At 36.6% G+C, this 13,579-nt stretch overlaps 1 protein-coding gene across 2 annotated transcripts; it reads right to left on the bottom strand.

The window, feature by feature from the left end:
* Positions 1 to 2,218: 2,218 nt before the first annotated feature.
* Positions 2,219 to 6,829, bottom strand: LOC111050675. Of its 2 annotated transcripts, none has more exons than XM_039421996.1 (2): positions 6,413 to 6,829; positions 2,219 to 3,069 (listed from the first exon to the last, which is right to left on the bottom strand). In XM_039421996.1, exons 1-2 carry the CDS (start codon positions 6,582 to 6,584, stop codon positions 2,336 to 2,338), a joined length of 906 nt encoding a protein of 301 aa, XP_039277930.1. In that variant the 5' UTR covers positions 6,585 to 6,829; the 3' UTR covers positions 2,219 to 2,335. The 2 variants fall into 2 exon arrangements, with proteins under 2 accessions (XP_039277930.1, XP_022192716.2); XM_022337024.2 differs by lacking the exon at positions 6,413 to 6,829 and adding an exon at positions 5,263 to 5,669.
* Positions 6,830 to 13,579: the final 6,750 nt, after the last annotated feature.

Below are 13,579 nucleotides of genomic sequence, written 5' to 3'. Positions count from 1 at the left end.
GAGGTTTCTGTCCTATCGTACCGTGACATGTCGTTCCGGAATGTGAGTGTGAGCGCTGTTATCAGGTCTGGCTGCAACTGTCTACAACGTTGATGGAAAAATACAGTATTTCAAGATGTTCGATGTTTTTGAAGGGGTAGTATTATAGTCAACTGTCTACTAACGTTGATGGAAAGATACATTTTCAAGATGTTCGATGTTTTTGAACGGGTAGTATTATAGTCCACGAAACAGCTGATTTATGATGAATAATTCTAAAGTCTGATTTTTACTCTAATATTGGCGTATGAAGGAGGCTCCTTTTTCCTTTTATATTATCCTTGAAATGCAAAATTTCCAAAAACCTTGTATATTCGTTGACGCGCAATTTAAAAAGGAACATACATGTCAAATTTCATGAAAATCTATTAACGCGTTTCGCCGTAAATGCGCAACATATAAACATTTAAACATTAAGAGAAATACCAAACCGTCGACTTGAATATATAAAAAAAAATTCAGTACACAGGTTCAGCTGAGGTGGAAGAATTTTGTTCGCCAAAGATACGGCGATATAGTAACAGGTGTTTTTCGAGATCAAATTGACATAATACGTTCAAATTCGGTATAGAGGATCCGCTGAGGTCTACATGCAGGCGAGCGAAGCGAGCCCGCTGATCTCACTTTTGGACGATCCAGTCGGGGGTCCAGACGGATATGGCGAAGGAAGCGAGCCTGACGGCTGGTGTGTATATAAAATTTTTCTTAGCTTTTCCCTTTGTGTAAATTGTGAAATTCGATTATATTTCTTAAAAGTCGTCAAAACAGCTGTTCTACAGACAAAATATCTCGACTATGTGTTCTTTTTATGAACTACGGTACTCTACCTACCTACCTCACGCAAGAGAAGGAGGTTACAAAGTCCATTTCTCAAGGATGGGGTGGACCCCCCCCCATTAGTTTCCCAGAAAGAAGACTCATGCCAGTTTAAAGAGCTGATAAATAACTATACAGGGTATGAATTTGAAAAAAATCGGTCAAGTCATTTTTGAGAAAATCGTTAAAAACATGGTTTTTTAGTAATTATCCGCCATTTTTCTCAAGAATATTATGGAGCTCCTGCAATTTTCCCAGAAATGAGACTTATGTCAGCCGATAGGGCTTATGGATAGCTATCCATGGTATAAATTTGAAGAAAATCGTTAGAGCCGTTTTCGAGAAAACCGTGAAAAGCATGGTTTTTTAGTGATTATCCGCCATTTTTCTCAAGAATATTACGGAGCTCCTGCAATTTTCCTAGAAATGAGACTCATGTCAGTTGATAGGGCTTATAAATGAGATATAAATCCATATTAATCCATGGTATAAATTTGAAGAAAATCGTTAGAGCCGTTTCCGGGAAAACCATGGTTTTTAGTCATTATCCGCCATTTTGAATAAAATTAAATTGAATTTCTTATTGTCGGATCATCATGGTATCAGGACCTTAAGTTTAAAATTTCAAGTCAATCGGTTAATTAGGAATGGAGTTATCGTGTTCACAGACACACACACACACACACCCACACACACAGACAAACACCCAAAAATCTTTTTTTTTTGGACTCAGGGGACCTTGAAACGTATAGAAAACATGAAATTAAAATACCTTAATTTTTTTGGAAAGCAATACTTTCCTTACCTATGGTACCTATAGGGCAAGGAAAGTAAAAAGTGCATTATGAAAGTTTCAATCAAATCAGTTTAGGATTATGATAGGAAGCGTCTTCTATCAGCGTTTAAAATGTGTTTCCTATATCATTCCTGATAGACTCTATTAGCATAGAGCTCCCGATAAGGATATTACTTCATTCCTGATAAGGATATTACCATAGAGAAATAATAGCGTAAGTAGATATCCCATGGTATAGAGCGTATATGTCGCAACTTTTACTGTTATCTCAAGCTGATTACTGTCGATTATTGTAGATTTTTACTGCTTTGGCGGGGTGAGAGTGTATGAACGGCACAATACGAGAGACTGCCAGCGTCACATAGCTTTATGGGAAAGAACTACGTGGACTATCGGCTTGAGATAACAGAAAAAGTTACGACATAAACACCCTATACCATTACCATATCTATTTATATGCTCTTGTTTCTCTATGATATTACTCCATTCCTGATAAGGATATTCCTTATATAAGGAGGAATGAAGGGTTCAATTAAAACTACAAAAGGAATCAGTAGCTTTTAGGTTTTTAATCGACTCCTGTAACTAATGAAAACTTATTTATTTACAACAATATGGGAGAATACAGGAAAATCCCCAAAAAATTGCTCCCCAATCAAGAAAATCACAATTTTGTTGACCTTGCTAACTTAAGTTATCCTCATCATCTTCGTCCCCATAGTTATATCCAGGCAGTGGTGTCTCACGATCATGTCCAGGATCATTAGATTGCTGTTGACCCAATGATTCCCAAGTAGAGGGAGAAGATGCTGCAGAGTTTGGACGAGGACCTTGTTGTTGTTGGTAGGGTAAGTACGTATATGATGCATTTTCCAAAGCATTTCTAAATACTTCGGTTATTTGCATTCTCACATCGAACGCCAAGAGTTGTGGAAAATTGTCCATCGTTGGCACAAAGGACAGCATGAAAGCTTTGTTCCCGAACTTGTCAAGGTCTTGCCGTTCCAAACCAGCCTTTTGAAGTTGAATACTTTCTTGCATGATGTTGTTAGTCGCCGAAGCTAATGCGGTACCTACAGCAGGTCTCTTCCTTTTTCTGGCTCTATCCTGGATGCGTTCTCGCTCCTTAGAACCAGACGATGTTCCAGGGACATGAGGGAGAGGTTGTGTAGATCCGTTCTCCGGTTCCGTTGTAGCGGGTTGTTCATCTGGTACACTTCCCTGCTCATCTGGTGGAGAGATGTTGGAAACTGTGCTCTCGCATCCTTTTATGTGTGGAATTAAAAAAGACAATTGGTCGAAATAGACATATTTCTTCTTCTTGTTCACAGGCACACCTGTTTCATTTTTTTTAATAAGTCGAAAATCTCTTACAAAATTGTCTCGAAGCGTTTTCCATTTTTTCATTAGTTCTTTACCTGCAAGAGATGACAAACAATTAGAAATGTATAATCCTGAAAGGAAGATTCTCTGCAGAAAACTGGGGGGAGTTTTGCAAAGGTTTATTTAATACTTTTGTGAAGCATTGTTAATTACCTCGGCTATGATGTTTAATGTATGATGGACTCTATATTTTAGTCTAATGAAATTAAAGTGAATATTTGTGTTTCAGGTGTTTGGCCTCAGGGATTTAATTTCGGAGATTTGGAGTTTGATTTCCACGTAGAAACATCGTGCAAGGGATTGTGGAAGAGACCTGTACAATTATTAGGGAAGAATTGCAGCCGAAGGATATGCCATATCCGAACCAAGAAATGTGGGTAAAAAAGGCGAATGGATTTGAACAGTATACCAACCATCCAAATTTCATTGGAGCCGTGTACGGCGAACATGTTCGCATACAGTGCCCAAACACAAAATTTTTTTTCATAGCTGGTTGTGAATGATGCAAAGTCTAATCTAATCGCTATTGACGTAGGTGCGTAGTATGGTCGTGAAAAAGACTCAAATATATTTTGAAACTCAAATTTGTATAAGAGACTTGAATCAAATCAATTAAATCTAACCAAAGATAAGCAACTTTCTCCATCAGGTCCAACCTTAGACCAGTTATAGAACAGACACGGCCCATTGTACTAAAAAATGGGCCGTTACTAAAAAACTTGCTATACTCGCTAAAACTCAGTATATTAATACTGGAAGTCGATGAAGCCAACATCTACTGCCATATCGCCAAATCGTGACGTCAGCATCGGATAGAAGACTTTTTGCAGAGTTTGTTTACATTGTTTTCCATAGCAGATTGTGTCTATTCCAGCGGGAGCGCAGAGGGAGTTTACCATTTTAATGAATAATAATTTACATCCTTCTAAAATAGACACAATCTGAAAGTTTTCTATCCGATGATGACGTCACGATTTGGTGATATGGCAGTAGATGTTGGCTTCAGAGGCTAGACTTCCCAGCGTGTCTATTCTATAACTGGTCTAAGGGTCCAACAGTGCCCTTCGTTCTTGTCGGAGATGGAGCATTTGGTTTGTCAAAACGTGTAATGAGGCCATATGCACAAAAAATCAACAAAAGAAAGAATGGTTTATAAATTACAGGCATTATCATGCAAGACAAATGTTGGGTGCACGGTTGTTTCAACAGTTATGTTCCGACTTCTCATGCAAAAAAAAACTGATGTGTGAAATGAAAATATATGACATACATATTCATTGAAGTGTATACATCATATTTAGCTATTGAGTTTACAAATGTACTCTGCAAGACGATAGATTAAAAAATACATACCTACAAGTACTCAGTAAAACGTGTTTTTTTTCTTTCAAATTTACATTACAACCCAAAGGGCCAAAGGTTGGGCTAGGGGCAAAGTAGTGACTCTGAGAAAAGGTCCATGACATTGAAACCTAAAGTGCTCCCTCCCCACCAGAAACTGAGCAGAAATATCGATAATAGTGCTCTGAATAGTTATTCTCGCCGGAGGTGTGTTGACAGTGGCTGTGCAAAGGCTAAAAATAAACTTTCTATTGGTGATATTTTTCAAAGTTTTTCCTTTTGTATATCATCAAACTATCAAAATAAAAAAGTTTTCTCAGGAAAACATTTTTTCCGATTATTAATTTTTGAAATATGAGCGCCTATAGTTTGAATTTTTGGGACAGAACATTTCACATTCGCTGAGAGATAAATCCATGAGATTGAGAGGATTGATTCTTCATGGTATTGTTGATCTAGTAAAACATAAAATATTCTGAAAATATCAATTTTTAATAAAGTTATTCAATTTACCAAAAATAACTCAACAAAAAGTTAATTTTGGTCATTTTTAGTAAATTGCATAACTTTATCAAAAATTGATATTTTCAAAAAAATTCTGTTTTACTAGATCAACAATACCATGAAGAATCAAAACTCTAAATCTCATGGATTTATCTCTTACCGAATTTAAAATGTTCTGTCGCGAAAATTTAAACTTTAGGCAATCATGTCTCAAAAAGTAATGATCGGAAAAAAATGTTTTCCTGAGAAAACTTTTTTATTCTGATGGCTTGATGATATACAAATCGAAAAATATCACCAGTAGAAAGTTTATTTTTAGCCTTTGCTCAGCCTTAATTTAAGTGGACAGGGCTAGCTCTTAAAACTACACACTTGACTCTTACCTTTATTGTACTTCTGGTTGGGAGTCATTTCATGCCAGGTCTCATACATAGCTTTCCCAATTCCACTCCAGCACTTAGCCTTCAATTGTCTATTACTGTAGTCACTCGATTTGACATCGTACAAGGGTGGCAGCTTCTCAATGAGGTAGATGAACTTTTCCGTATCAAACATAGCGAACGGATAGTAGTAATGAACGGTGGAGAGTAGAGAAACACAGGACTTGAAGAACCACTGCGCGTCAAGTGCGCCTCAACAATGCTGTGTTTGGTTCAGCGTTGCCAACGCGACGTTGCTAGCGCGGCAGGTTGTACTATAGAGCGGCAGGTAGCGCTAGTAACGCTCAACGCTGGGATAACGCGGGCTCGCTCGCGTTGTTGACGCTCGTATTACTTGCCCTGTTAAGCCGACGCAAAAGCGACGCTGAAAACGCCGCGGTATCAGCGCTCGTATAACATGGGTCTTGTATAACGTGCACTATGGATGTACGATTACCCTGTTAACCCAAGGTCTATAAATACAGGTCATGACACTATCCCGTGATGCATCAAAGTTAGTAGACAGAAGGTTGGTCACTCATCTATAGTATTTTAGTTGAAATGCAATTGGAGTGGGGGAACTGCAGTCGTGACGTAGGCTGTAGTACAGAGTAGGCAGAATATCGCATTCTTGAAAATCATACGGTGACGTATAGTCAAATTATATAACACAAACATTTTCTGACATGCAAGATTTCTGTTTCTGCTTTACAATAATTATCAAAACATTTGAATAATACAAGTATTTTGCCATATAAAAGCAGAAACCCCACCTCCTAACCTTCCCTTTCAAACCCTAAAGGTTTCTTCATCTCTTAGGTCGTGTTTATATTTTGTAGTTTGGCTATACATCAGCTTGTGAATTTCAGGGATGAGATATTTTGATTCTCGTAGAACATGTGCTCGATACCAGCATATGTTCAGTGCATTTATATGAATGAAATTCTTCGGATTTATTGGGATCGGTTTATCGGATTATTGCAATGCATTGGTTTATCAAGATTTTTTATGGGTTAATCTGGAATTATAATAGTAGAAAGTTATTTTTAGCCTTTGCACAGCCTTAATGGCTGTGGACAGGGCTAGCTCTAAAAACTATTCACTTGACTCTTACCTTTATTGTACTTTTGTGTGGGAGTCATTTCATGCCAGGTCTCATACATAACCTTCCCAACTTCACTCCAGCACTTAGCCTTCAATTGTCTATTACTGTAGTCACTCGATTTGACATCGTACAAGGGCGGCAGCTTCTCAATGAGGTAGATAAACTTTTCAGTATCAAACATAGCGAACGGATAGTAGTAATGAAACACAGAGTAGAGAAACACAGGACATAAAGAACCACAGACTACCACTGCGCGTCAAGTGCGCGCCAACAATGCTGTGTTGCCAGCGTTGCCAACGCCGCGTTGCTAGCGCGGCAGGTTGCGCTATAGAGCGACAGGTTGCGCTAGTAACGCTCAACGCTGGGATAACGCGGGCTCGCTCGCGTTGATGACGCTCGTATAACTTGCCCTGTTAACCCGACGCAAACGCGACGCTGAAAACGCCGCGGCATCAGCGCTCGTATAACATGGGTCTTGTATAACGTGCACTATGGATGTACGATTACCCAAGGTCTATTAAGTACAGGTCATGACACTATCCCGTGATGCTTTGCAAAATCGCCATTTTATGGGGTTCTTGTTCACCAATTTTCAAATTATCATCTGTATAGATTGAACAACATGATGTGTTATTTTGTTATATTGTTCAAGGAATATTGCTTGGCTCTGAATTGTAAAATAAATTCTTCCCACAGAATAATAATATTTAGATTCCAACTAGGTACTGAATTGTTGATTTTTAGATTGAGAACTTCAAACTCTTTTTGAGGTTAGCCTTTTGTACCAATGCCTTTGTCCCAATACGTCAAATTTATAATACAGTACGTCAAATTTATATAAAGAAACTTCTCTACTATGCATGGATGAGGAAGGATGAATTTACAGTGAATTATAACGTTTCTATGTATATAACCTGAGAGTTACATCTCATAACATTTATAATATTAACTATTCAGATTTTACAATAGTGTGAAGACAATTGGGGTATCTTAGCTGAAAAATAATAAATACCATGCCAAATGCATTGTCACAATCTCTTTCTAATAGGGGTAGACAGAGGATGGAACAGATAAATAAGTGGATGATACAAAAATTTTTTTCGACATCAGTCAAATATTATAATTACTAGTAATTTGTTGTTAACTTCGATTTTTTGTAGCTTTGATTATTAGTAAATAAATTTTTATATCGTCTAAACAGCTGATACTCTCACACAGCGGTCAGGGTTTTGCCCTTGCTGGGTAGTGCCATGTAATTTTAATTTATTTGTAAAATAGCATAATATTATATAATCTAGAATATTTCTTTTGTAAGTTTTTATTTTGTATTTTGTTTTTATGGGCAATAAAGATGTTTGAAAAAAATAATAATAATAACATGCATTATTGAACCATTAATTATTGAAATTTCATTATTAAAAAATCGAAAACCTGAATTTACATATTATCTGAAACAGAATATTGTTTTTAAAAAGCAAAATGCATGATTTTGTTATGAGCAGATTGGAATATTTCAAATGTACCGCCATGAAGACTCCACAAAATGGCCGCTCCATAAGGAACACGAGTGTCATGATCTGTATTTACAGACCATGTGTTAGTAACCTGATGCTACCAACGCCGCGACATTAATGCTTTTTATTTGAGCTAAAGTACATCAGTACATAAGCCAGGTCACATACATAATTCATTATAAATAAAATACAATGTACAATATGCAGAATACAATGTCACAGTTTTTAAGAAGTCCAGTGTCTAATTGTCCTTTTATAATGACTATTTTCACTATGTTTAGTGTGAATGTAGTGTTTCAGTAAAAAGTAATGTTTCACTATATTTTCACATGTTTAGACACACTCAGCGTTTAACACACTCAATATCGGGGCACCGAGCTTCGCTCGTTATTTTTATTGATTGATAAACAGAACAAAATTCTCTAAAATGATGTTGTTTATACTTCACAGCTGGTTATTTATGTCATCTTATGAATTTCGGGAATGTGATATTTCGATTTTTCACATACTCACTCGCTCACTCACTTTTTTACTATCCACAGCTGTTTCAGCCAGGGATGAATTATCCTTTTAATGTCTTTCAGCGAGTTTTCCCAACGATGAGACCTAGTGTAATCGAATTTTTATATCATAAACCTACTATGTTCCAAATTTCGTGAAAATCGTTAGAGCCGTTTTCGAGATCCGTTGAATAAATAACCAGATATAAATACGAATATAAAATTACAGAAATTGCTCGCTTAATATAATAGGATACATGACCCTATGAGTTATTTCATGGCCATAGAATGGTAGACACAGAATGCACATTACGGACGTATATAATGCTACTTTGATACAAATTACATTATGCTACGACTATATCTTATTGCACGTTTATTGTCGAATTAAGTCTTTAAAGACAGCAAATTATTTGCACTGATTTTATCAGATTACAGCCACTCTTGTTCAATTATCTGTCATCGTAAAAATGGCGCTCATTAGCAATAACACGCTTGTAGTTTGTTGCAGATCTGGATTGAACCATTTTTTAATCACCTTGAAGTTGTACTTCCAGTTCCATGACCTTCTTTGTACTTAATTTACGGTCTTGGCACAGTATACATGTTATGGTAAGTGGAATCAGTTGCTTTGTCGATGGTAATCGTTAATCGTAATCGTTAATCGTAATACCTGCAAGACTACATCATTGAATTATGTAGCAGAGAGACAATTGGCAATCTTTATACAAATGCACTTGGCCCACTAAAGAAAGCTGTCTTTAAAGTGAGTCGAGTAAATTCAGGTTCCATCCAGGTCCAGCTTCTTCAATATTATAGCTTTTAAACTTTACAACTATATTTTTTGCAATTGACTTGTACCATAGAGGAAGTATACTTCATCTCCTACTAAAGAAAATTAATAAATTTTTAGTAAAGTAATTTTTTATCCCATCTCTGCTTGTATTGTACACTTCTTCCTGTATTTTTCGCTAATATATAGGAAAACATTCTCAGAGATATAATTAGGTACCTAGCAATAATGAACACTGTCTTTAGAAAATTGATTAAATTTATCTTAATTCATCCATATCAATCGCTACCATCAATAATTTTTCTATGTTCAAAGCTGTACAATAAACGTCCATTTAGATGGAATTATTTCTTTAGGCCAGCTAACGCGATACTGCATGCCTGTCGAACATTATAATATAAATGAACAAACTTTTTGTCTCTTTGGCAAAAGGCTTCAAGCGAAAAGCAGTTTTTTAAGAGCAGTTTTCTAACATAAAATAAACATCAATAACAATAAACCAATGGAAAATTACAAATTATGATACAGGAATAATTAAACCTCAAATAAAACAGCAAAGAAAAAATTAACAACAAAGAATTGAAGACACAAAAAGTCTGTACAGACATGTAGAATTCTAGTATCATTGGTGGCCGGCCTTAGCATTACAACGCTTTTATAAAACAAAAAAGAGAGAATCAAACAATTTAAAGTATGAATTGGATTTGAACAGGTTAATACAGATAAATAATTTCTGATATCTAATTTCTCATTTCTGATTTCTAATTTCTCTACAGAATAATTCATCAAGCCGTCTACAAAAACCTACATCAACCCGTCTTCATAAAGCATCTACAAAAAAAAAATAACTCGTTTCAAGGCCCTTTTATTTTTCCAATCCCAATTCCTGTCTCACCTACATTTTGTCCCACCCCAAATCCGACAATACTCAGTAATTTAGCATGACAACAGTTATCGAGAGCCGTGGACAATGTGATAAACACAGTACAGAATGCAGACGTCAGCAGGAAACCGGCAGAGCTGGAGGTCAAAAGGGCTATAAACAGGACAATTGAATGTGACACGTAAATTCCCTCGAGATTTAATGGAGTGTGTTGGCCCGGGAAGATAGTGGAGTAGGGTGGTTCCTGGTTGGGGGTGTAAAGACGAAAGGCTGTTCATTACGACGACGAATTGCGGCGGCTATTAATTCGGCAGCGCGGAAATTAAGTCACGGAAAGCTTGTTTCATTTGAGGTCTTGTTCAAAGCAGACGCTCTTTCTTTCCTTTATTTCCCACCACATACATTCTCCCTCTTCCTCACACCCCCTTTGGCCATCTGTCTTTCATCTCGCTCATCAGTCGCCACCCTTTCAACTTCTGTAAACCGCTCGCCTCGTCGCTATCATCGAGTTAAACTCGCGTGTTTCCACATGACCGTGTCCTCTGTTATTATATTCGCATCGCAGCCACAATGCGTCCGCTCTGTTATTGTTGGAATTTAAACAGGAAATCGACCGGCATTTTTGTTTTTTATTCTTTCGCCCCTTTGTGATAACGCAATGAGGGAGCTATCAACTAGGCCTACATGCTGTAGTTTCTTGAAAATCAACCCTAGTCTTGCTTTGATATGCGAATAGAATTCAATTTGAAACATTAATGTAAAGACTGTATCATAGTTTTATGTGACTTGAAAATTACGTTGATGCTTGGTAAATTCTATTCATGGATTTATTTATCTATTTTGTTAATGTATCAAACAACACTAATGTGAAAACATTGGTATATAATATAATAAGGCAATCCTTGTGTTATTTTTTCTCACAAATTTAGGTAATGAAACAGTTCAATAAGTAGGTCAGGCTTATGAAATGAAAATGATTTATTTTTCAATATTATCGTATATTACTTACATCTTCAATTACATTGAAGATATTATTATATCATATATATAATAAGATATTATTATATAGATTATTATATCTTCTAACATTTACTGAAAGATATTTATTTATTCATTCATTCATTTATTAGAGCAAACAATACTATATTCGGAAGACTGGAAGAGAAAAAACAGGCTATTGCCTAAAACTTCTTCAATTTCCTAATTTTGTCTTAAATTGTCCAAATATTATGTAGGCTATATCCATTTCAATTTATACATCAAATCATCAATCTGAACATACAAATCAGGATAAAACAAACAATTTCAAATTTAGATAGATTGATAATGAAACTTCCGTAAAAACATGTAACAAACTTCAAATTCACAAAATAATTCTATAAAAACACATGTTTATATTTTATAAATTCTATATTTCAGATATTCTTAAATCTTGAGAGAACACATATCATAGTCTGTCTCCGTAGCATTATGTAAGCTGAAATCTTCGAATCTTTGATAGTCAGTATCTATGACGTTTAACAAAATTCAAAAAGCTAATAACAATTGCAAGCAATAAATGAGGAGCCGCACCATGTTGGTGGGTTGATTAAATTTTTTCTATTCCAGCCTGGGATTTCTACATCCTACAGTGCTTTACTATTGTTTTGTTTTTGAATATTCCGAGTATTTAAAAAGAGGAATTAAATCCATTAGCTTTCAATTTGAAGGTATGAAATAGGTATTTCATGGCATTGTGATGCGTAAGTGGCCGTATTTGGTGAATTGCGATTTGAATGAGAATAATTTCTTAATTATATGTTATTTCTAGTCCCAATGAAGTCCATTGACTTCCACGATCTATGTATTTTATAGTATTATGGATGAATGAAAAATTCTTTATTAGGCGGAGTTAGGACTTCGCCTAACTGATATATAATTAGTATAATTAAAAATTGATGCTTTATCAACTTTTATGACTTCCATGAGCTATCTATTTTACAAATGGAGTATAATTAAAATTTGTTGCTTCATCAAACTTGATGATCCATCCATTCTACATATTTGGGAATGGAATAGATTTGGGCCAAGCCTGTTGTTCGTCCCCAATCATATTTATATGATTTGTGATTATGTCCACCAATAAATGATAAATAAATAATAAATAATATTTGTATATTCTGTATATTTTGAAAATAATGAACTATGATGTACATGCATCACTACAGAAAGGAAGTATAACAGAACAGGACCACTCATATTTCATGATGATTATGAATCAAGCTTCTAATCGGATTAATTTCTCACACGTTTCCGCTTGACAGTCGAGGGGATGCAATTGACAGAGTGAAGAATACGGCACAATTTAATGAATGGCTACGGTTGATGGGAGTCTTATTTATTTTACGATTTCGGTCCATTTCAGCCGAACAAGAGCAGATTCGAGAACAAAGCGAACTTGAAGAGGAGATTGGATTGGCTGTAAAAAGCGAATTGTGCAGCAGACTGAAGTTTAAACCTGGGATGATGAACACCGGTGGATGTGACTGGTGGTTAGGTGAGTTGTTTGAACTATTCATTTTGTAGGTGCAGAGGATATAAAACTGTGCACAGAACAATAAATGGGAAGGGGGTGGTTGGGGAGCGAGTATTGTTGTTATTAAAGTGAGATGCCTGAAGGCTTGAAGGAGCAGAGTAGAGCACCGTCGATCCTTTTGGAAAAGGGCCACAAAGGGTGGCAAGGAGAAGGGCATTGAGGAGATTACAAAACCCGGGAGAACAATGCGGGGAACACGTCACAACGAAAAGGGGTTCAGGGATCGAGGGAAAGCTGGGGGATAAAATAGAAGGGAGGTCTTGACGGGGAATGAGAAACTGCAAGAGATGTGAGGGTGGGAGGAATCTGCCGCGATTAGAGTCGGGGGCTTTCATCCCTGAGTTCACCCCAACTTGACTCACCCTCTGAACAGCGCAATTCGCCCGAGGGATGCTCTCTAATACGGCGCTGGGGTGAGAGGAGCGCTGAGAACAACACTACTACTGGCAACAACTATTACAAGACAGCAATAATACTCCGAGAAGGGAAGGACATATCAATCGGAGGGAGGAAACTGTACTAATGGAACATCTCACTGATTACAGCTATTCTGACAATGATACTGAGCTCAACTACCCACCCCTCACCCACTGACAACATCAAACTTGGTCGTCTTGATCGTGTTTCTGAACCCTGTTCTATATCCATGCCATTAGGTTATAGTCGATACTAGCTAGCACACTCCCCAGTTGTATTGGGTTGATGCGACCTATGTATGCTAATGCTAATACATATCAGCAAAGTGGCAATGTACCGACTACAGTTACATGGATACATGTAGCAATGGTGCCCGCCCGGTTTGGACTGAACCTGTAATAACAGATACACATCTTGTGAATGTATTCCATATGCCGGATTGAACTGAGATGACCTGCAACTATTTTGCATAATACAGTATTGTAATATAAGTA

The sequence above is a fragment of the Nilaparvata lugens genome, chromosome 2 (genome assembly GCF_014356525.2).
Source record: "Nilaparvata lugens isolate BPH chromosome 2, ASM1435652v1, whole genome shotgun sequence".
Lineage (NCBI taxonomy): Eukaryota > Metazoa > Arthropoda > Insecta > Hemiptera > Delphacidae > Nilaparvata > Nilaparvata lugens.
Note: the sequence above shows the minus strand (reverse complement) of the source record. Positions and strands in the feature narration are given on the sequence as shown.